Genomic DNA, 22,507 nt, shown 5'->3' on the forward strand with positions numbered 1-22,507 from the left:
TGGCTGGAGGCTGTACCCCAGACATACCTGCCAGTCTGTGCAATGGGCCCAGCCCTCAACGAGGAGTTTCTCAGGGTCAGACAGGAACCCTGACCTTGACCCACAAAAGGGCCATGGAGGAAAGGGGGCCTCACCCAGGATTTGCAGATGACACCCCACATAACACGTCATACAGTGCACCACAGCGCTGGGCCTGGGCCACGCTCACGACAGCAGTTTCCAGGATGAGTTTCTACAATGAGAGCTACCTTCCCCCCTCTCAGACCCCAGCTCAAACTCCACGTTCACTTGTGGACACCAGGTTTCAAGCACAAATAACAAGAGGCTCAGGTCTGAGCCACGCCCTGGGAGAAACAGTACAGGGATGAGGGCTCCCTGGACCTGGCACCTGTTAGTACTTTACAGGCACTGGCTCCTCTAATCCCCCATTGGCCCATTCTGGCTCATTCATTTAACTGATACTTATTTTGCACTTAGCACTCATGAGCTGTGCACACAGTAAGAACTACAGAGATGAAGGCTTGGTCCCTCGGAGCCCACGTGCTGGCAGAGAGGCTGTATGGGCAAAGCCAGTGGTATTGGGGTCAGGGACTCTGCCACAGGGAAAGTAAGGTTGGGTGAGAAGAAGGGGCCATGTGTTACCACACAGCGGCCAGGTGGCTTCCTGCACAGGGCGATGTTTTAAACACGGTGGAGCCATGCACACCTCCAGGGGCAGCAAGAGTCTCAGGGGCTGTGGTTGGGGTGTGGGGACTATCAAGGAGGCCCATGGGCTGGGTCCAAGGGAGAGGCGAGCCGGGGGAGGGAGGCAGGCCACAAGGGGTGGGGCTGCAGGCACTAGGGAGGATGTGGCATTCAATGCCTCAGGGAGCCACTGGAGGGATATGAGCAAGAGGTGACATTATCCAACTTCCATGGGACCCTGGTCCTGTGGCCACCTGTGTGGAGAATGAACTGGAAATGGGGCAATGGTGGCACAGAGAGACTGCCTGGAGGCCAAGTCCAGGTAGGAGAGCACAGCGAACCACTGCCGGAGAAGAGGGGGTTGGCTGGACCCCAGAACTGCTCCAAGGGGAGCAGAGAAGACTTCAAGGTCATCTGGACATCAGCACAGAGCCAAAAGCTTCGCAGGAGGCTTAGACGTATTGACTGAAATGAGGGAGAGTCCCAGTCCGGGGCACAGATGGGAACCGAAATCTGGAGATGTAAGCTGTGCAATGCGCACCAGCCCCCACATGGATGCACAGAGTCCACAGAGACACCCTAGAGCTCAGGGGCCAGCCATCAGCTGGAGGGACAAACCAGAGATTCATCAGGGTCACAGATGTGTTTAAAGCCACACATCCAACAGGTGCTCACTGACTCTTAGAACCAGGTTTCGTGGGACGATGGGCACACCATAGGGCACAGACAGATACCAGCATGATCCCCCACACAGACAAAATTAGACAGTCAACAATAAGTAATTGATGGGTAGCAGAGAGAGAATAGAGAATGACAAGAATTAGTGTGAATCCGCAACTGTGTCCCAGCCAGGAAGGAAGGTTCAGTGTTGTCATAGGAGCCAACAATGAGGGACTTTGATCTGACAACAAGGAAATGGGGCAGGGACAGGGGAGGGACCTGCCCAGGGCCAAGTCCAAGTTTCACAGCACATTCTGTTGGAGGCCATGGACTGGCCCAGCCACAGAGATCCCGGGGATGGAGGGGGATTTGTGGGTCAAAGCCCGGAGCCTAGCTTTGGCTCAATGAGAAGAGGAACGAGTTAACCAAGAGGAGTGGAATCAGGGGGTTGAAAGGGGGTTCTCTAAAAGATGTGCCCAAGTCCAAATCCCCAGAATCTGTGAAAGTGACCTTATTTGGAAAGTGGATCTTTGCAGAAGTAATTAAGTTAATCTCTAGATGAGGAGATCATCCAGGATTATCCAGACAGGCCCTGCCTGCAGTGACTACTATCCTTATACGAAGGGGAGAGGAAGGAGGGAGGAGGAGGAAGTCACGTGCCCACAGAGGCAGGGCTGGGAGTTTCAGGCCAAGGAACACAGGAACCACCAGAAACTGGAAGAGAATGGCTCCTGCTTGGAGCACTCGCAGGGAGCACAACCCTACCTACACTTTGATTTTGAATTTCTAGCTCCCAGAACTGCAAGACAGAAAATTTTGTGGTCAGAAGCCACCCAGCAGGTGATAAGGTGTTACAACAGGCACAAGAGGCCAACACAGCTGGCCATGACCAGGCCACTTTGGCTGAGCAGGAGGCGTCCCTGTGCACAGCACTCAGAGGAGGAGGGCGCTGGGCAGGAGGGACGGAGGCGGGAGCCAAGTGTGCTGCTAGATGTGCTTTGACGCCAGTTCCAGTGCAGAAACTCTGCATCTCAACCACGCTGCCACAGTGTTTTGAGGGCACATCCGGGCCAGGCCTGAGGCTCCTGAGAGGTGAAACGCAGATTCCCATCCTCTTCCGTGTTTAAATAAAATGACTGCATTATACCTTTAATCCTTTAATGCCGGGCACGAGGACACTGCATCTGGACGGCCTAATGATGCCCTGAAGGAAAGTCAAGCTGCGAGAGCCTTCTGGGCCAGGAGCTCTCCTCTCCTCCCCAGGAGCTCTCCTCCCCAGGAGCTCTCCCCGCCATGTGGATGGTGAGGACAGGAAGAAGTGCTCTCTGAGGTGCACCTGGCTTGAGCCAGGGCCTGTGCCAAGGGCTGATGTGGATTAATCCACTCATCCTCAGAGAGGGTCTAGCACAGAGCAGAAAGTTGGAGCTGGCAGCCTGGGTTCAAGTCTCAGCCTGGCACCAATGAGCTGCATGGCCATGGCCTGTTACATGGCCTCCCCATGCCTCAGTTTACATATCTGTAAAATAAGGATTATGATGTCATTAGCCTCATGGGGCTCCTGTCTTGTCATAACCTTAGACCAGCATCCCAGACACAAGAAGCACCCGGTAAAGGGCCCTGGCTGTTGACATTGTCAATGTCAAGAGGAAGCAGTTCCCATCTCCCTCTCACCAATGAAAGCATTGTGTCCTGGAGTGGACAAGGGCCTTATGGAAGGGCACCCCCAAACCAGGGGCACAGACTATGCCAGTGATTCTCAACTGGGGGTGATTCTGCCCCCAGGGACATCTGGCCAAGTCTGGAGATGTTTTAGTTTGTCTCCACTGGGGGCATCCAGTGTGGAGAGGCCAGGGATGCTGCAGAATATCCTACTGTGTCCAGGACAGCCCCCTGCCAAGCAGAGAATCGCCTGGCCCCATGCCACTAGTGCTGAGGGACCCTGCTCTAGCCCTTGACCATCCCAACACCAGCTCTTCTCCAAAGTGCACCCACATAGCACCCTTCTGCTGGAGGTTCACAGGTGTTTAAGGGCAAGGATTCCAGGGTCTAATGGGTTTGGGGAACACCACAGGCTCCAGTCTCTTCAGAGACATTGGTGCCCTCAGACCAGTGACCAGTCCCAAGTTCCTGCCACAAAGACACTGGTCCCACGGTGGAAGTCAGCCTCCTCCAAACACAGGGGTAACAGCACCCCCCAACCCTTTCATGTTTTGCAGCCACATATTCCGAGTTGCTTCCTCAGACCTGGTGGAAAGGCTCCGAAGCAGCAGGAAAGGGGAGGCTATGGAGCCCTAGGCTGCTGGTCTGTCCACCCATCACAGTACCAACCGCATGCTTCAGTACCAGCCAGGGTCAGCACTGATGTCTGCTGCCCTTTCCCGCTCCCCACAGGAAGACATGGCCGGAGTTCTGCCCACGCCCACAACAGTCACCATGAAATGCTTCCAGGAAGAACAGCAATGAACACTCCTGATTCTTCCTTTGCAGGCCAAACACCACGGCCACCCTGGACCCTCCTGGAAGTGACCAGAGGGCCCCGCACAGCCGGTACCAGCTGGGAGGGAAACCCCCTCAGCGCTTCCTCCTCCTAGCCTGAGCCTCCTTCTCCCTTCATTGCAGGGTGGTCTGCAGGCCTCTATCGTCCCGAGCCCCGGAATCCTCAAGGGTAGGATGGAGCAATTACTCTGACCCCGAGAATGCACCGTGAGGACAAACACAGAGCTGGCTTCCCAGGACCCTGTGAGCACCTGCTCCCAAACAAGTATCCGCTGCCTGTCCCATTCACACCACTTCTGAGACGGCCATTTGGGATCAATGGAGCAATCTCTCTCCCTCCCTCTTCCTCCGCTTCCATCTCATCTTGCTTTACTTGTTTTTTTGTTTTTGTTTTGTTTTGCTTTTTGTTTTTTTTTTCGCTATAACTTCTAAACACCGAGCATCTGTACACCACCTGTATACTGTTCGCCACACCATCCTCAGGGGTGGCGCTCTCAAAGTCACTTGCTACACTACTTTCATGTTTTTGGTTTTTTTTCCATGTATACATAAAAACTAATATGCAACTCTCAAAACAACTTTGCCGGGGTATTTTCTAATTCCTTGCTCCAAGCCTGGCTGTGCACCCCCATCCCAGCTTGTTTCAGGAGAGGTTCATTTCCAGAAGACACAACCTCCTCCTGTTTCTCCCCAGGTGCAGCCCCTCGACCTGTTCCTCCCCCAGGCATGAGCTCTGTCCCCGACCCCCTGGTGACAGGAGACCTCTGGCCGAGATCCCCACACTTAATGGGCCATCCTTTCCTCACCAGAAATAATGGAGTCGTTCAGCGCCTCCTCGTCCTGATACAAAAGCAAGTCGTCCTTGAGTTCAGAATTCATGATCAGGTTCTCCTTGTTCTCCTCAGATTCCTTAGCGGCAGTTCGCTTGTTCTCCAAGGCCCCGTCAAAGCTCCAAGCCTCCTCCCTCTCCTTGCCCCGCTCCACACTGGACGTTCTCGACAGACGGACATCCACCCGCTTCTTTGGAGACCCTTTACTTTCCCTTCCTTGAAAACTAAATCAGAAAGATGGTTCAGGTTACAGGTTGCCCCCTTCACCCAGAAATCCAGCACGATTGATTTTGGAGCTTATAATTAATATCACAGAGGCAGCACCAAAATGCAGGCAGCCTCTCAGCTTTTATCCTGGACGCACCAGAAGGAGCATGAGGCTTTGAGTTCAAGGCAAATGGCTGTTTACAACATGCTGTTTTGAAAAGCTTGAACATGCAAGTAATAAAACCTGCCAAAACATAGGGCAATCAATGTTCAGGGAGAGGACATCACAAAAACTGAGAAGGACATTTTGTCAGTCGAATATTCCTCCAAACCATCCTGTCTCCCATTACCTATTTTACCTCTAACAATTCATTATTTCTTACACAGATGTAGCCTCTAGTCTTTCACAGTCCGTGAGACACATGTGATCCAAAATAAGAGTAAGCTGCAGACACAGGTTGCCTTACACCCTTGCCCAGTGAAAACGATGAAGCCCTCAGTGTCCTGGGACAAAGTGGAACAGCCATTTCTCTCTAAGTCATTCTCTGCTGCCAAGCTCCCACCCCACCCTGGGTCCTGAGGGGCTCACGCAGGGGACTTTGTGGCCAGGTTCCCACAGTGCACATTCACTGTGCACCCCCTCCCAGAATGTGGGAACCAAGGTCAGCTATGTAATTTGCAGACCGAGGTGCAAAATGAAAATGTGGGTTCCTTGTTCAGAAGTTATCAGGAATTTCAAGACGGGGACTGTAGAACGGGAGACCCAGCCAGGGCCCTGGGCACAGCACGAGCTGCACAGCCTGAGGTTGACCAGGCGGGCATTCTGGCGGCACACATCTCCCTCATGGGGCAGGGCCTCACCTGTCCTGGCGGTGCTTTGTGGCCAGCGCCCTGTGCAGCTCCTCAATGACGCGGCTTGGGGGAAGAGGCCGGTGGACCGTGGTGAGATGCGGAGACCCCGTGGGTGTGGAGAGCTGGCCCCGGAGGGGAGGGTCGGCACTCTTCATGCTGGAGGCTTGGAAAAGTGCAGCTTGGCCTGGGGTGTGGGAGGAAGCAGCAAGAACATTAGTCTTCAGGGGCTGGGACCAAGGGTCTTGCTGAGACTGGAGACCGTGAGCAGAGAGGACGCTTCCCTGCACCTCCGGGAGGCAGCCCCAACTAATGCCAAGATGCTGGACCACGATCCCTGCTCCCAAAGCTGGAGGCCAGGGTGCATCTCTGTCCAGTTCTGCTCCATCTGTAGGGCACACCCTGCTAGCGGCTGAGCCCTGCAGACACCAGCACCGGCATCCTCCCTGAAGGGAGTCCGGCTTAGAAAAGCTTCCTTCCTGCTTCTCTGCTATGAATTCAGCTTCCTGGAGCTGCTTCTTGTTCTCGGGAAGAAACTGTGCAGCCTGGACGAATGCCATGGTCTGCTCTGCCCTCCCCACAGCGTCTGTTGCAGCACCTTGGGCTTGTACTTCCAGCCCTCAGAACAGTAAGGAATACATTTCTGGGCTCCAACCCTCTCCCTGTATCTCTGCCAGGAGCATCACCCCAGAAGGTGAATTGGATCGCTCTTCCATTTTCCTTAGGACATGATTCAAACTCATGGCCCAGTCTCAAGGCCCCTGGGGGTGGCCCCACTCGGCTCCCCAGCTGCATCTCCACCTCACTCTCTTCCCTCCAGCATGTGAAGATCTCTCTCCTGTCTTTGAAGGCACCACGCTCCCTTCAATCTGAGTTTTTGCATGGGCTGTTCTTTCTGCCTGAAATGCTTCCCCACTCCTCTGCTAGAATATCATTTCCTCAGAGAGGCCTTGATCAGATGCCCGTCACCTGCCCCTGGGACCTGAGCCTGCCCTGACACTTTTCCTCTTACTTGGAGTGAATCACGTTGCCTGGTCTGTTTCTTGCTCCCGGGCAGGCCTGTGTCCACTTTCCTTCCTACAATTTCCCCAGGCCTGGCACTAAAAACATGTGTAATAAACACTTGTTTACATGAAATGACTTTGAAGATGATTCTAAACAGACTCGCTCAATCAAGTCTAAATGAGTGGGACACCCCCTCCTTCCTTCGCCTATGGTCTCCTGCATGTGCTCCAGGCCAGCAGGGGGCGTCAGGTGCCCCGAGGAGCAGAGAGCCTGGGCTTTGTCTTCTGCAGATTTGGCCTCTGGTCTTGATCTGCCACTTCCCAATGTGCAAGACTCTGGGAAAGTCACCGAAGCTCTCCAAGGCTTAGCCTCCCTGCCTGTAAAATGAGTCCATCAGCTCCTTTTCAGGAGCCCAGCAGCCGGCACAGGCCCAGCAGCTCTTAGGTGTTCAGCACAAACTCTCATTCCAAAAGTATCCTGGCAGGACTGATACAAACACCAGCTCCCCTTAATCCCACCAGGAAAACAACCAGATCTAAACTACCCCCTTCCCTAAAAGCCAGAAACAAACTCTTTCAATATAATCCTAGGATGTGGCCAGCACCAATAAAAAGTATTCCTCAAAACCCAAAAGGAAACTGTAAACCTCGTGAAGGATTTTAGTTATTTCACTTTCTCTACAAGCACCTGCTTGGCCAGACAAGGCCAGGCCACAGGGAAATGGCCCAGGCCCTGCCCTAGACTGGTGGAGCCAGACAGAAGCCAGGCAGACAGAAAGAGAGCAAACAATTGTAGAAGAGAGAAGGAGACAGAAGGAGAGGGAGAGAAAGGGGCTGGGAGAGAGGAAGGGGAGGGGGACAAGAGGGCACCACGCAGATGGGCTGAGAGTACTGGGCTGGTCTGGGGGAGGTGGTGGCTGGTTTGAGAGAGGGAGGTCAGGCAAGGCTTCTCTGCAGAGGGGATCTTTGAGCTGAGACCTGAGAAATGACAAGGAGCCAGCCATGCAAGAAGTGGCCAGGCAGGGCAGGGGCTGCAGGGAGACCCATCCCAGCTTCTGCACACTGTGCTGTCCTCTCCCCACTGGCCTCAGCCTCCCCAGGCTGCTCTTGCTCAGAAGAGTGTCCCGCTCCTGAGCACAGGCAGGTGACACTCAGCATCCCCCAGCCCCTCTGTCTCTAACCATCACTGCCTCTACTCCTCACCCCAGCCCCATGAGGAAGGAATCACTAGCCCTGTTGTACAAATAGGGAAACTGAGGCAGCATGGTTTGCCTGCTCTCGCTCAGCTTGGTGGAGCTGGGATCCCACCCAGGTCTCTGCCCCACTGTCAATCCCAGATGTGACAACCAGCACTGACCCCACGGCCCCCATAGAGCTTTGCCTGGCTCGCCCCACCCAGCCTGTGCAGGGGACTCCTTGTCACTCCCATTTCACAGATGAGGAAGCTGAGGTTCAGAAGCCACCTCAGGGGCAGGCCACCAGGAGAAGGCGGGAGCTGAGATAAGCACATCGCACCCAGCTCCACTTACACTTGGCAGAGGCTGTGGGACTCCCATCCCTCAGAGTGGAGTGTCACCAACTGGACCAGGTGACAGCAAGGGTAAAGGAGAGGGGTAAAGGAGAGGTCAAAGGGAGAGGGGTAAACACATCTCCAGGGACCAGGCAGGTGAAACCCGGGAATGCAAGGGACCTCCTGCAATTTCTCCATGAGGGGAGGGTAGGGACCACAGCACACAGAGAGAACCCGCCCACCTTAATGTGACTCAGAGGGTGATCCGAGATGAAGACTTTTCAAGAAAGTCCAGGAATTTGGCCTATGAACCAGGAAGCAAGCTCTCATCAGAGACACCAAATCTGCCAGCATCTTGGTCTTGGACTTCCAGGCTCCAGAAGAGTGAGGAATAAGTTTCTGTGGTTTATAAGTAACTCAGATGAACTAAGACACCTGCGGTCCTGCCTTGGGTGGAGACTCAGTTGGGCCACGGTCCCTCCTGCAGCCAGGGAAGCCCAGGTAAGGGAACTTTCTTCTTTGCTGCCATCTAGTGTTCACATGCCGAAGCACATGAACCTTTTCCCAAAGGAAAAGGGAAAAGAGGAACTGAGAAAATTAAATCAAAGTCACCAAAATGTAGTCTCTGCAGTAAGAAGCCAGACCAGGGCCCATAGCTTGGAACCACCTTCCTCCGCCTCCCAGTCTCAATTTAGTCCCCTTGGAAATGCGTAAGTGTCAGAGTATCCCCCGATGTCCTTGCAGCTGAGGGCAATGTGGAAGCCAGAAGTGTCTGCAGACTTGGGACAGAATGCCAGAATTTAGGGCGTGTGGAGTCAGAGTGAAGACCTGTGCCTTCTGAGGCTCGACCTTCCCAAGCTCGGGAGAGGCAGGAAACTCTCTGGGTTACCAAGTTATTGAGGGCCAGGAACAAATTATACATTAGCCAGAATAAAATGAGGTGAATGGTGATTAATTGAATGGACTTTCAATGGTTTTAGGTTTCAATGGAGGAAAAAGGGAGCTATTGCAAGGACAATAACAGAATGCAACATAGCACAGTTTTGCCTCCAACTTTGTACTGTAATTTATATGGCCATATCACACAAAGACCGAATATTTGGGTTCATCTACAGAGAGGTAGAAAGATGCAGAAAGCAGACAGACAGGGTTCAGAACATGCATCCATTCATTCACCATTCATTCATCCATGCAACTGTCATCTGCACTTGCTGAGTGCCTGCTGTATGCCCTGTACTATGCCTGCACTTGGATTTGATGGTGAACACCAAGGTGTGGCTAGTTCTCAGGGGCTACTGTCTGGGGAGCAGGTGGTTAGAGAGAGGCAAACCATACAACATGTATGGCTCCTTGGGCAGCCTAAAGCAACAGAACAACTCTCATGGTTTTGGAGACCAGAAGCCTGAAATTGAGAGGCTGGCAGGGTTGGTTCCTTCTGAGGCTGTGAGGGAAATGCCGTCCCAGGCCTCTCTCCCTGGAAAATGCTTGGCGTTCTGTGGATGCATCACTCCCATCCTCACGTGGACGCTGTCATTAGATTCGGGACCTGCCCTAATCCAGCATGAGCTCAGCTTGATCTTTAACTTACTGACAGTTGAGAGACGCTTATTCCAAACAAGGTCATGTTCTGAGGTTCCAGGTGGATGGGGATTTTGGGAGGACACCATTCAACCCACTAAACAAGGTGGGGCAATGCAGTAAATGCTGGAAGATGGGGCACATGGTGCTATGAGGTCAGGGGTCAGGGCTGGCTCCCCTGAAGGAGAGACAGCTTGAGCTGTGGTCCCAAGCATGCAAAGGTATTGACCGGGCAAAGCAGGAAGGGAGAATGTTCCGGCAGGGAGAACAGCCGGGGCCAAGTCTCAGGGTGGTGGGGTGGAGGGGACGCCCCCTCACTCATCCCTCCACCCACCCAGCAGCACATCTTCCCACATACCAACCCTACTCGGGCAACCACAGGGCACACAGCCCCACATCTATCCCATCCAGAACATCTGCAGTACCAGCTAAAGAGGCCCCCTGTGGGATGCATCGCACCTCCTCTGGTTCTGTGGTGTCTGGTTGAGAATCATCAGTTAGATTGAAGTACTTAATTCATGTTAGGCATACAAGGAAAATGCCCCACTGAAAGCATTTTCCACCCAAGAGTCGCCTCCAGGTTGAGCGTTCACCCCATAAGCGGCAGTAAGGTCCTCAGAAAAGAGCCAGGGGCTGGGACCCAGCCCTCCCAAGCTCATGCCCGGGCTCTCTCTGTCCCAGCAGCTGACACCTCTTCCAAAAGGTGACAGTTCTCTCTTCCATGAAAGCTGGGAAGAAGCACAATGAGGATTAGGTGAGATCACAGAGGGGAGGGCACCAGCCCCTGGCCACACATGTAGTAGCAACAAGCTTTGGGCCCAAAACTGGGTTCAAAAGTTTCAATCATTTCCAGGACCTGGGACAAGTTACTGGAGTTTCCTGAGCCTGTTTTGTCAACTACAAATGGGGCACCTGGTGCCTACCCAACAAATGGCAATTATTGATGGTGGTTAATCAGAGGTTAGGTGATTGTAACAAAATTGTCAAACTCTGCTTTGTGTCATGTTTGACACTTACAGCCTTCAAAGACAGCATGCAAGCTTTTACTCTGAAAAGTCATTATCTCTTGATAAACAGCCTACTTTTTCCCTGAGACCATCAATGTGTCCTGTTTGCAGCAGTAAATTCCAGACAAAAAATACCTAAATTTGCAAAGTAATTATATCTCTACTTGCTAGGATTATTCTGCCAGTGTGACAAAAGCTACATAAGTGTCTGACTGTGGGGGCCTCTGTCCAGCTGTGCACCTCCATCTGACCACCAATGTCTGCTGTTTACTCCTGGCTCTGCCTTGCTGGACAGAACTTATCGGAAAGTGAAACAGCAAAACAGAGACCAGCAGAGACAGGGAGGGAGGAAGGGAGAGAGACTGACTGAAAGAGATTGAGATTCAGAGAGAAGCACAAAGAGAAAGACAGACACATGAACATCCAGAAAGAACAGAACAGGACAGAAAGGAAAGGAAAAGAAAAAAGAAAAAGAAAAGCCAAGCCAAGCTAAAGCCAAGTCCCGTCCTGGGAACGGGCTGCATCTCTTGCATTCAAGTCCCAGAAGATGCCCCCTTTGACTCCTGCAAAGACACTCCCGTGTTTGCTTGAGGGAGACTAAGCAGTCTGCTCCTGACAACCACAGTTTCCTTGGTAAGATCTACTCCTCTGGGCCTGCCCTGAACCCCAGGCACAGTAGCTAATGATGAGAACCTTCCCATAGTGGGTGCCCAATCAAGACTGGCTGAAGGTATGGATGGATGGATGGGTGGATGGATGGACAGATGGATGGATGAGTAAATGGGTGAATAAATAGATGATGGATGGGTGGATGAATGTATAATGGATGGATGGATGGATGGATGGACAGATGGATGGATGAGTGAATGGGTGAATAGATGATGGATGGGTGGATGAATGTATGATGGGTGGATGGATGGATGGATGGATGGATGGGTGGATGGGTGGATGAATGTATGATGGATGGATGGATGGATGGGTGGATGGATGGACAGATGGATGGATGAGTGAATGGGTGAATAGATGATGGATGGGTGGATGAATGTATGATGGATGGATGGATGGATGATGGATGGGTGGATGAATGTATGATGGATGGATGGATGGATGGGTGGATGAATGTATGATGGATGGATGGATGGATGGATGGATGGGTGGATGAATGTATGATGGATGGATGGATGGATGGATGGATGGGTGGATGGATGGACAGATGGATGGATGAGTGAATGGGTGAATAGATGATGGATGGGTGGATGAATGTATGATGGATGGATGGATGGATGGATGGATGATGGATGGGTGGATGAATGTATGATGGATGGATGAATGTATGATGGATGGATGGATGGATGGATGGGTGGATGAATGTATGATGGATGAATGTATGATGGATGGATGGATGGATGGGTGGATGAATGTATGATGGATGGATGGATGGATGGATGGATGGGTGGATGGGTGGATGAATGTATGATGGATGAATGTATGATGGATGAATGTATGATGGATGGATGAATGATGGATGGATGGATGGATGGGTGGGTGGATGGATGGATGGGTGGGTGGATGGGTGGATGAATGTATAATGGATGAATGTATGATGGATGGATGGATGGATGGGTGGATGAATGTATGATGGATGAATGTATGATGGATGGATGGATGGGTGGATGGGGCAGAGAAAGGAAAGAGGATGGACAGGATGCATGTGGACCCACCTGTGACATTTTTTGTGGTTTTGGAGCTTGCCTTGGGTGGCGGAGTGGGCAGCAGTGGGGGGCTGGGGAGCTGGCCCACAGATCTCTCCAGAGGTCTGGGAGGACTGTCCAGGGAGTCAGACCCAGCTAAGGCTTGGGAGAGCTCATCGGTGGTGGGCAGGAGGCTGCCAGCGTCTGCTTCTTCACCACTGGATGCAGATGGCATCTTGGCTGGTTCAAAGGCAAAGCAGAGAGTTCAAAAACATGTTTCCTCTGACAGCAATGGAAGTAAGAGAGCAAAGCAAGAGGGTTTGGTGGGATGGGATCGTGAAGAGCATACAGAGCAGTCACCTCACACAGGCACTTAACTTCCTGCAAGTTCAACTCTCAATAGAACCATCAGAAGCAGAGAGGGGAGGATGCAGAGAGGGAAGTCATTTCAATAGCATGAGGGATTCCATTCTTTGTTCCACGAGAGGTGCATGCCATAGCTCTCACCTCACCTAGGAGCAGTGTTCACCATGCCAGATTTTGGAGTCAGACACACCCAGGCTCAAGTGGTCTCTGAACTTACTATTGGACCTTAAGTTACTAAATCTCTCCAAAACTCAATTTACTCAGGCATGGCATTGTGTTACCAACAGCCCCTCACAGGATTGTTTCTCAGTTTAAGCAAGAAGTGGCCATGACACAGTGTAACCCTCCAGTCCAGCAGCTCTCATTCTTATTTGTCTGTTTGCAGCAGCCCTAACGTCTGGTATGCCAGCCTAGGGTGGGAGTGACGACAGGAAAGATCGACTTGGAGGAAGGGTTCGGCCATCCCAGAACCCTCATCCCTCCCTTCCTAGCTGCTCATTCAGGCTACATCCACCTCCTTCACCACCACCCTCAGCCTGCCCATCCCCAGCTTTCCCTCAACCCATCAACCCTTCCCTTTCTTATTTCTCTTTTTACCTGGCTTGGGTTCCATCATCCACTATTTCAACAACAATCTGACCAACAGTCCCTAAGTTCTTTGCCTTGATTCCTTTCCATTCAACTCTCTGGAAAAGTTTCATCTGGGGATGAAGCTGCCACTTGTCTGCTCCTGTCCTCGCCTAGTATTGCAGGAGGAAGAACTCATGGAGTCCACTTCAGGAAGAACTGTTGCTCTGCATGACCCGTGGCCAGGAGCTTCCTCCTGCAGGTGCTCTGCATGACTGCTCAAGCCCTTTCTGTCCCTTCCCCACCTCCAGCTTCCCACCTTTGCCTGCTCCTACCACACAGCTTCACCTGCAGCTTTACAGGTAAAACTGAGGTCATCGGACCAGAGCTCCTCTTGGATTTCTGACTCAAATGCAAACTGCTGTCCCCAACATCTCTGTTCTTCCTTAACCAGCACTCCCTCACTTCCTGCCCTCTCAGCACACTCTTGAGTGCTAAGGCCCATGGAAGGTACCTGGCACACGTCATCTTATTCAGTTTTTACAACTACCCAATGAAGAAGACACAAACACTCTCCCCATTGTATGTCTGAGGGAAAAGCCTGGTGGAGCTGGAGCTTGTCCTTGGGTCACTGTGTTACCTCCTGTGGGGTTCATTCATCTATCAGCTGCTGTTTCTGGCAGTACCCAGGAGCTGTTTGTGCTGTCCATGGTGCTGAAAACACAGTGGTCGGGGGAGGCAATGTTAAAACAGGCCTAATTCCTGCCCGCAGAGAGCCTCCAGCTAAACACCAGATGGAAATATTGCATGCCCCTTGTATCCCATTAGCTATCATTAGTTTCTGTTCCTTTATTGCCCATGTTGGACGTTTTAAACTCTCATTCCCAGCCCTTTCTTAACATTGTCATGTTAAGTTCATGACAATGGAGTCATTATCTCAGAAGGGCCAGCCCTCCTAATGCCTGGAGAACAAAATCTCTGAAACCAGAGATGGAGTATGTGTTGTTCTCACCCAACAACACATACTCCAGCTGCAGAGGGCAGACTCAGCTCTGTGTTATGAAGTTGGCCTGAACTGAGAAGAACCATAATTACAGTTGGCTCTATACTCTTTTGTTCTGCATGGATACCCACAGGAAAGTGCTGTTTTCATTTTATTTTTCTTATTGCTATCAAACTGTCTTTAAAAGTGTTACTTGCTCAAAGGGTTTAAGACTCCTATGCTCTGAGACTGTCATTATGTCATCTGACTTGTAACCTATAATGTCTGAGAGTCTACAACTCTGATTAGTTGTTTCACTTAGTAAGTTTTGCCCTGATAATAACTTCAAAGTAAATATTTTGTGCTTTCTAGGTAAAAATAGTTATGAGGTTTCCTTGTTAAGTCACAGGTAAGCATAGAAATGCCCATTTTCTCTATGTAGGCTCCAGTTATAACTTGGTGGAGTTTTCTGTCTTGTGTAAATCAGCACAGGCAAGTGGACACCCTCATTCTTGGGACACCACACTTCAGAGTCCATTTCCTCGGCAGCCAAGCTCATGGCCAAGACCACCAGGCATGGGGTGAGCTTTCAGTAGCCAGCCCAGGCCTAGTTTTCTCCCAGGAAGTTTCCTCCTGGGGGGTCCAACCTCTTTTCAGATATTCACACATCTATTATTCTGAAGCCCTTTAATGTGGTCCTTGCATCCACACCCTGCTTTGATTGTTTGGGTTTACAGGACTTCTTGATCCGGATTGCTTCTTTGTGAATGGGTCATGCTCTCAGGGGACTGGTCACCCAGCACATTTCCAAAGTCCTGCTTTTGGGAGACAGAGATGTCATGGAAACGGCTCACCTCGCCTCAATTACACCAGAATCCAGCATCCCCCTCCTTCCTCCATGTGTTTGACCTATTTACAGATGAGTGACCTTGGTCTCCACCTTGCTTAGTGAGTCTCAGTCTCCTCATCTGTACAAATATCTGTATAAAATACCCGACCCTGCCCACTACAAGGATGGAAAGGCCAACATGAGACCATGGCAGGGAAGGTTTGTCTAGAGCTACTCAGCACTCCTCTGACTCATCTCCTCCAGGACAATGTCGCCAGCATCTGAACTGGGCTCCAAGGGTCTGCTAAGAGGTACCACCAAAGGAAGCATTACCAGGGAGGCAGAGCAGCCTGGGGTCAGTGTCCCCACTCCTGGGTCAGCCCCAGCCAATCACCTGGATCTATCTTCTATGTCTGATCTCCACGTAAGACTTCACTAGATAAGCACTGACTTGGGTCAGTTCCACATCCCTCTGAGCTATTGACAGGTTGTCCCCCTTGGCCTGCATCACTGACTTATCCTTCTTTTTAGGATCCCAACAAGATCTAAAATATTCTACCCAAAACCAAACCAAACAATCTTGACCTCGTCTACACTCCCAGCTTAGTTACAATTACCTGTTCCTTTGCAAAATAAACTTATGAAAGATGACCTTTAACACTGCATCTCCACCCAGCAAGCCCTGGCCCCCTCACTGAGCCAGGGCCACCCCACTCAGCCATCCACCATCTTTAACACTTTCCCCTCTGGCTTCCTGACACACACTCTCCTGGTTCTCCCCTGGAGCCCTGGCCACCTCTGCACAGCCTCTCTGGCAGGTCCCACCTCCTGCATATGAATGTCCACCTGGGCTGCCCCAGGATGCAGGCCTAGGTCCTCTTCCCTGTCTACCCCTCTCACAGGTCATTCTCATCCACTCCTCTGGCTTCAGAACTGATTCCATTTCTCTGTCAACTGTGGACCGTTTCTCTGAGCTCCAGACTTCCATGTTACCGGTTGGCCACATGGGCATCTCCATCTGGAGGCCAATCACATCCAAACTTGAATCTTGGTCCCCACAACAAATTCTCCTGAGCCTTCCCTTCCCTCTCACTCATTCGACCATCAACCCATCTTGCAAATGTTATTGAACAACCATGGGCTCCAGGCACTATTCTAGAAGCTGTGGACATGGCACTAATCCAGCCAGATCCCTACTGCATTAGTCTCTTCTTACACTGCTAAAAATAACTGCTTGAGACTGGGTAACATACAAAGAAAAGTGGTTTAATTGACTCACAGTTCAGCATGCCTGGGGAGGCCTCAGGAAACTTACAATCACAGCAGAAGGCAAAGGGGAAGCAAGCACCTTCTTCACAATACGACAGGAAGGAGATGTACCAAGTGAAGGGGGAAGAGTCCCTTATAAAACCATCAGATCTTGTGAGAACTCACTCAGTATCATGAGAACAGCATGGGGAAAACTGCCCCCTGTGATTCAATTGCTTGCACCTGGCCTCTCCATTGACACGTGGAGATTATGGGGATTGTAGAAATTATAATTCAAGATGAGATTTTGGGTGGGGATATAGCCACACCATATCATCCACTTTCACCAGGTTCAGTGCTCCATGCCCCACCGGCTGTCCAGCCAGACCAGATGCCCCACACCACCCTTTTCTTGCCCTCTCCACCCCCGTACCCACCCCTTATATCTAATTCACAGACAAGTCTCATGAACTCTACTTCCAAATAATTTCTCAGAAATATCCACTTGTCTCCCAGTGTGAGCTATCAGAACTTCTGCCTGGGCCTCCTCTCCAGCCTCTCAAGCTCCTGACAATGCTTCCCACCCCAGTGGAAACCCATTCTCCAAATCAGAGTTTGTCAGGCCTTTCCTGCAGAGGGTCAGGTAGAAAATATTTCCAGCTTGGGCCATGTGGTCTTTGTTGCTATTACAGTCTCTGTTAGTACGGAGAACTCTGGAAGGCTGGCCAATCCAAACTACATCTCTCCTTGTTCCACACCAAAATGGATGTGAAGCCACCCTGACCCTCAGTACTACCCAGTAGCACTTTCTGAGATGATGGACACACTTATTCCTTGTCCGTATGGTGGCCACTAGACCCTCATGACCACTGAACACTGGACAAGTGGCTGGAGTGACAAACAAGCTTAAATTTTAATTATTTCAAACAGCCACGTGGCTAGTGACTACTGCACCAGACAGGGGAGCTCTGGATTTCCCAGGACTGAGCCAATGGTCACAGTGCCACTACCTTAAGCCACAGAGTAAAGGGTAAGCCTCTGAGGTCCCCTCATTCCACCTGCCCAAGGTGGGACTCTGGGTTCCCCACCCTTCACCCTGATGGCCATGAGACTCACCACACCAGCTAGGCTCACCAAAACCCTCCTCCTGAGTCTCCCCCAAAACATCCATCCTCACCACACACTGAACCTTCACATCCTTGGCCTGCCTGGTGGCTTTAAGGACAGGAGATGGTTTTCAGCATCTCCTCTCTCCCTCCCTCCTCCCCATCTTCCCTCTCCTCTGACACCGCCCTCTGCATCTCATGTGAGTGTGCACCACTGTTGTATCTTGGAGTCTTGTCAAAACTGAAATTTCACATCTGTTAACATCTCAAATGCTGAATCAATTTTTGAAAAAGTGGAAGAAGACACTGGCTCTGCATGTCCTCTGCATTTGAGGGACCCATCCCTTGGGGCTGGACAAGCAGAGGCTCCTTTTTACCAAATGAAGTCTCAACCAGAGGCTCCTACACTGTACAAACCCCATTGCAGGGATCAGGGCTAGGAATGGAAATACCTGAAGCTCAACCACAGTGCCACAAGTTCATGGCTTACTGGTACCTCTTTGCTAAGCACGTTCCACTGACACCCTTCTGTGTAATCCTCACTTATTTTCCAGAGCAGGGGCTGATAAACCTTTTCTATTCAGATGCAGACAATAAACATCTTTGGCTTTCCAGGCTAAGAGGCAAAATCAAGAATATTATGTAGGAACTTAACAGGACGAAAAACTCTGCCCTGCCACTTGCCTCGAGAGGGCTACCGGGGCAGGGGGCACATTTTGCAGCCAGTTACCACCCACTGAAGACATTCTGGAGTTCAAGGGTGGCCAGCCCAAGGATGGACGTGGAGAGCCATGGTCACTTGTATTCCACCCCCATACACCCAGCACATCCTTGGTCTCAGCTTGGGCAGCTGGCTGTGGGCCAGGTGGCTCACCAACTCCCAGATGAGGTTCCTCCAGTCAGTGCCCAGCAGTTGACCAGAGCCCATGCCCCAGGAGTAGTTGGTATCAGCATAGGCCCCAGGCAGTGGTGAAGGGCAGCCACCAGTTGGGGAGACAAGTGTAGGGCTCAGGGAGGGAGGCACCTCACCGTGGTCTCCTGGCTCCCAGGACCAGCCCACTAGAGCAGTGCTCCACGGCCATGCAGACACACACATGGGCATTATCTGACCTGCAGTCTGCAATTTGACAGTTCCTGTTCTAGACTCACATTCCAGAACATTCCAGAAGCAGAACAAATGTTTATCTCCTGTTTGGCTCTAGAGTTTAGGCTGTAGAGTGTTATGGTGAAGATCAAACCCAGTCCTGCCACTGGGTTTGATCTATTTTTATGCTCTATGCCCTGGGAAAGTGACTTAACCTCTCTGGGCTCTGTTTTCTCATCCAAAAATATGGGGCTGTTATAAGATAATAGTGTGCACACAGAACATGATCCCTGAGTGTCACTCTCCTTTTTAATTAGTGCCCTCGTGGGAAGGCCAGAACTCAGCCCCTGTCCCACAACAGAAACGCTGAACAGGACCCTGTTCCCATTTGTGTCAAAACACCAGATCCTTCTGGGCTTTGTAGGGAATTCTCTGTTGCTGGTGTGGCACTTATTAGGCTATTTTCATGCTGCTGATAAAGACATACCTGAGACTGAGTAATTTATAAAGAAAAAGAAGTTTAATGGACTCACAGTTCCATACAGCCAGGGAGGCCTCACAATCATGGCAGAAGGCGAAAGGCACATCTTACATGGTGGCAGACAAGAGAGAATGAGAATGAAACAAAAGGGGTTTTCCCTTATAAAACCATCAGATCTCATGAGGCTTATTCACTACCATGAGAACAGTACTGGGGAAATTGCCCCCATGATTCAATGATCTCCCACCAGGTCCCTCCCACAACGGGTGGGAATTATGGGAGCTATAATTCAAAATGAGATTTGGGTGGGGACATCGCCAAACCATATCAAGCACCATCCAAACAAAACCAGGAAAAGCAAAATCACCCCAAACACAAAAGCCCAAAGTCAACCCAAGTCGCCAAACCAAAGGCTCAAGGAAAATAATGGTCAAAATCATTGACAGTGTCCTCCTCCTGAGATTTGCAATATTCAGAGGTACCCCCTGCCACCCACACTCATCATGGTTGGGGCATGGGGAAGCAGCAACTCCAGTCCTGGATGTTGACATCTGGATGCCAGGAGTGACCTAGGACAGACAGCCCCTTGTGCTTTTTGATGACCACTCTCGCCCACCCCCAGCAAAGTTCATGGGAGGTTTTCTTTTGAAGAGAAAGCACCTGACCTTTCAGGACAGCAGTGAGCACCACTGCAGAGACCCCAGGGGCTCCTGTAGGTGTAGACCATCACCCACGGGACACCGCGTTCTGGGCCCCCGTGAGGTTTCCCTGAACTTGTTCAAGGTCAAGGAGAGAAGCAGGGCCCAGGCTCTAGCACTCACATGACACATTTGCCACTCAAGAATATGGCTTTGTTGGCCATTAGATAACATCTGTCTGTCATGGAATTATCCACAACACAGAGCGACTGCACCCAGATGTGGACAGCTCCCTTGGGTGCTGAGGTGCAGAATGTGGGAAGAGAACAGACAGCATCAGACACAAAGCATCAAACAGCGGGTCCCCTTGGGCTCTGCAGTAGAAACCGGAGACCTAGGACCATGTTGCCTCACGGGGGCCTCAGGCTCTAACTCCTTCTATCACAAAACACTGAGGCCCAAAGCAGAAAATTAAGTCAGTAACACAGGGGTTGGCTCTGAAGACCAGGCTCTTCACCTTCGTGGAAGGGATTGCAAACTCCAACACCCAAAGCGCCAGGCCCATCTACAGGGACAGACTCTGTTCAGCTCCAGTGACCCTGGCTGTGTGACAGCAGGGATCCAGGGGGCCTGAACTTTGACAACTGAAAAGAAACTGCACATCTGGATTTCTGTGAACACTCCTGATTTTTAAACATTGGCTTGCAAATTTTTTAGCCAGTACATTTAATGTCCCTGTGTTAAGTTACACCCAGTTTATAGGGGTGTTGCTCATGGCCAAGCTTCTGAACATTGACCTGGTGTTGTGGTGAACAATGTCCCTAGTGCAGGATCCCAGGTCTGTAGGGCTGGATGAGGCCTCGGGGTTGTCCCAGCCATCGCAAACTGCAGGTGACCCCACGTCCCAAAACAACGTGCTGCTAGAGAGACGGCCTCTCTGGGAGCATCTGTAGGCAGCTAAATACTGTGTGTTAGCACGTCCCTTTCCAAGGGTTGTTTTTGACAATGAAGACGACAGATGACAATGATGGTGACAGATGACAATGATGACAGATGACAATGACGATGACAGATGACAATGACGACAGATGACAATGATGGTGACAGATGACAATGATGGTGACAGATGACAATGATGACAGATGACAATGACGACAGATGACAATGATGATGACAGATGATGGTGACAGATGACGACAGATGACGATGGTGACAGATGATGATGATGACGACAGATGACAATGATGGTGACAGATGACGATGATGGCGACAATGATGATGGTGAGAGTAACAGTGATGCTACAGTAGCAGCAGTAAACACTTTCCAAGTGCTCGGGTGTGGGTTAAGATGGAGATAACTCTTTCCTGGAGATCACTTAATTTAATTTTAGCGACCCTGGGAGGTCAGTGTGACTACTATCCTCATTTTACAGTTGATCAAACAGGATCAGAGAGGTTAAGTCACTTGCCCATGGCCCCACAGCTCAGTAAGGAGCTCAGGCATGTGTCTCAAACCCAGGTCACCTGATGTCAAAGATGTCCTCTGTTTCCAGTTATTTGGACCAGTTGTTTGACTTGTGTGCCAGCATCTCATCACGGACATGAGATCTCTGGGGGCTGCTTCCAGGGCTAAGTAAGCTAATGAATGTGCAGTCATTAGCAGAGCACTCTCCCCCACCCTGCATGCAGGCAGCCACCTGTGTTAGCTCTTGTTATCCCCGGCGTGATGACAAATGTGACTAACTGCTAATAAGCCAGCTGCATCCCTAAGGAATGGAATGGTCTTTCTTAAACCAGACTTGTGGCTCCGGCTTTAGACATTTTGGACATTCCTCTGTACTTTCTATACTTCTGTTTGCTAGATTTTACTTTAAGTGAATTCACATTTATGTCTCTGTTTGTAAGAAAAAGCAAATCTCTGTAATTGCCCAAAATGAGAAGTCAGTACTTCTTGCCCTAATTATTTTCATTATTAATGTTTAAACACTTTCATTATTAATTAAATGTTAATAATGTTTTCTCATTGTCTGTCCACATGCCATTCACAAGAAGTCATCTCACAAACCCCAGGGGCACAAGACCCACACTGGGGAAGCCGGGAATGAGACAAGTCCCCGGGGAACCATGCACGTCTCCAGTCTCCCTGCCCCCGGGTCTTGCCAGGTCACCAGCAGAGCGCTTCCTACAAGGCAAATCCCATTGTCGCTCCATCCCTGGGGGTTCCAGCTGCCCTCAGGGAAAACCTGCCAGGCCAACTCTCTCCAATCTGTGGGCTGTTTTTTATTTTAAATTTTTTTGAAACAGGGTCTGGTTCTGTCACCCAGACTGGAGCCGTGGTGTGATCACGGCTCACTACAGCCTTGACCTCCCGGTCAACCAAAAACAAAACACAAAACTTTTTTGTAGAGATGGGGTCATGCAATGCTGTCCAGGCTGACTTTGAACTCCTAGGTTCAAGTGATTCTCCTGTCTTGGCTTCCCAAAGTGCTGGAATGATAGGTGTGACCCACCTCACCAAGCCCTGGGTTGTTTTTAATCATTACAGTTCCACTGACAAGAGCCGCACCCTTTCACCATCGACGCTGCTTTTGTGCTATGAGGGTAGAGGCAAGTGACTGCGTCAGACACCTCCAGCCTGCAGCGCTGATGCTCTTTCCTCTCTGGCCCTTTACAGAAAAGGTGTGTGTTCC

General features: G+C 50.8%; 1 protein-coding gene across 3 annotated transcripts in view; it reads right to left on the bottom strand.

Annotated features, from left to right (window-relative positions):
• The window catches only part of PHACTR3 (phosphatase and actin regulator 3), a 275,725-nt gene that overhangs the window by 70,752 nt on the left and 182,466 nt on the right, over positions 1-22,507 (bottom strand). For 2 of the 3 annotated variants that reach the window (XM_008012500.3, XM_008012491.3), the window contains exons 5-7: positions 12,547-12,756; positions 5,739-5,913; positions 4,647-4,894 (exon numbers count right to left, since the gene is read on the bottom strand). In XM_008012500.3, the coding sequence (XP_008010691.2) occupies positions 4,647-4,894; positions 5,739-5,913; positions 12,547-12,756 (633 nt within the window). The remainder of the gene's footprint in view (positions 1-4,646; positions 4,895-5,738; positions 5,914-12,546; positions 12,757-22,507) is intronic. The other variant, XM_008012529.3, reaches the window with a different exon arrangement.

The sequence above is a fragment of the Chlorocebus sabaeus genome, chromosome 2, assembly GCF_047675955.1.
Source record: "Chlorocebus sabaeus isolate Y175 chromosome 2, mChlSab1.0.hap1, whole genome shotgun sequence".
NCBI lineage: Eukaryota > Metazoa > Chordata > Mammalia > Primates > Cercopithecidae > Chlorocebus > Chlorocebus sabaeus.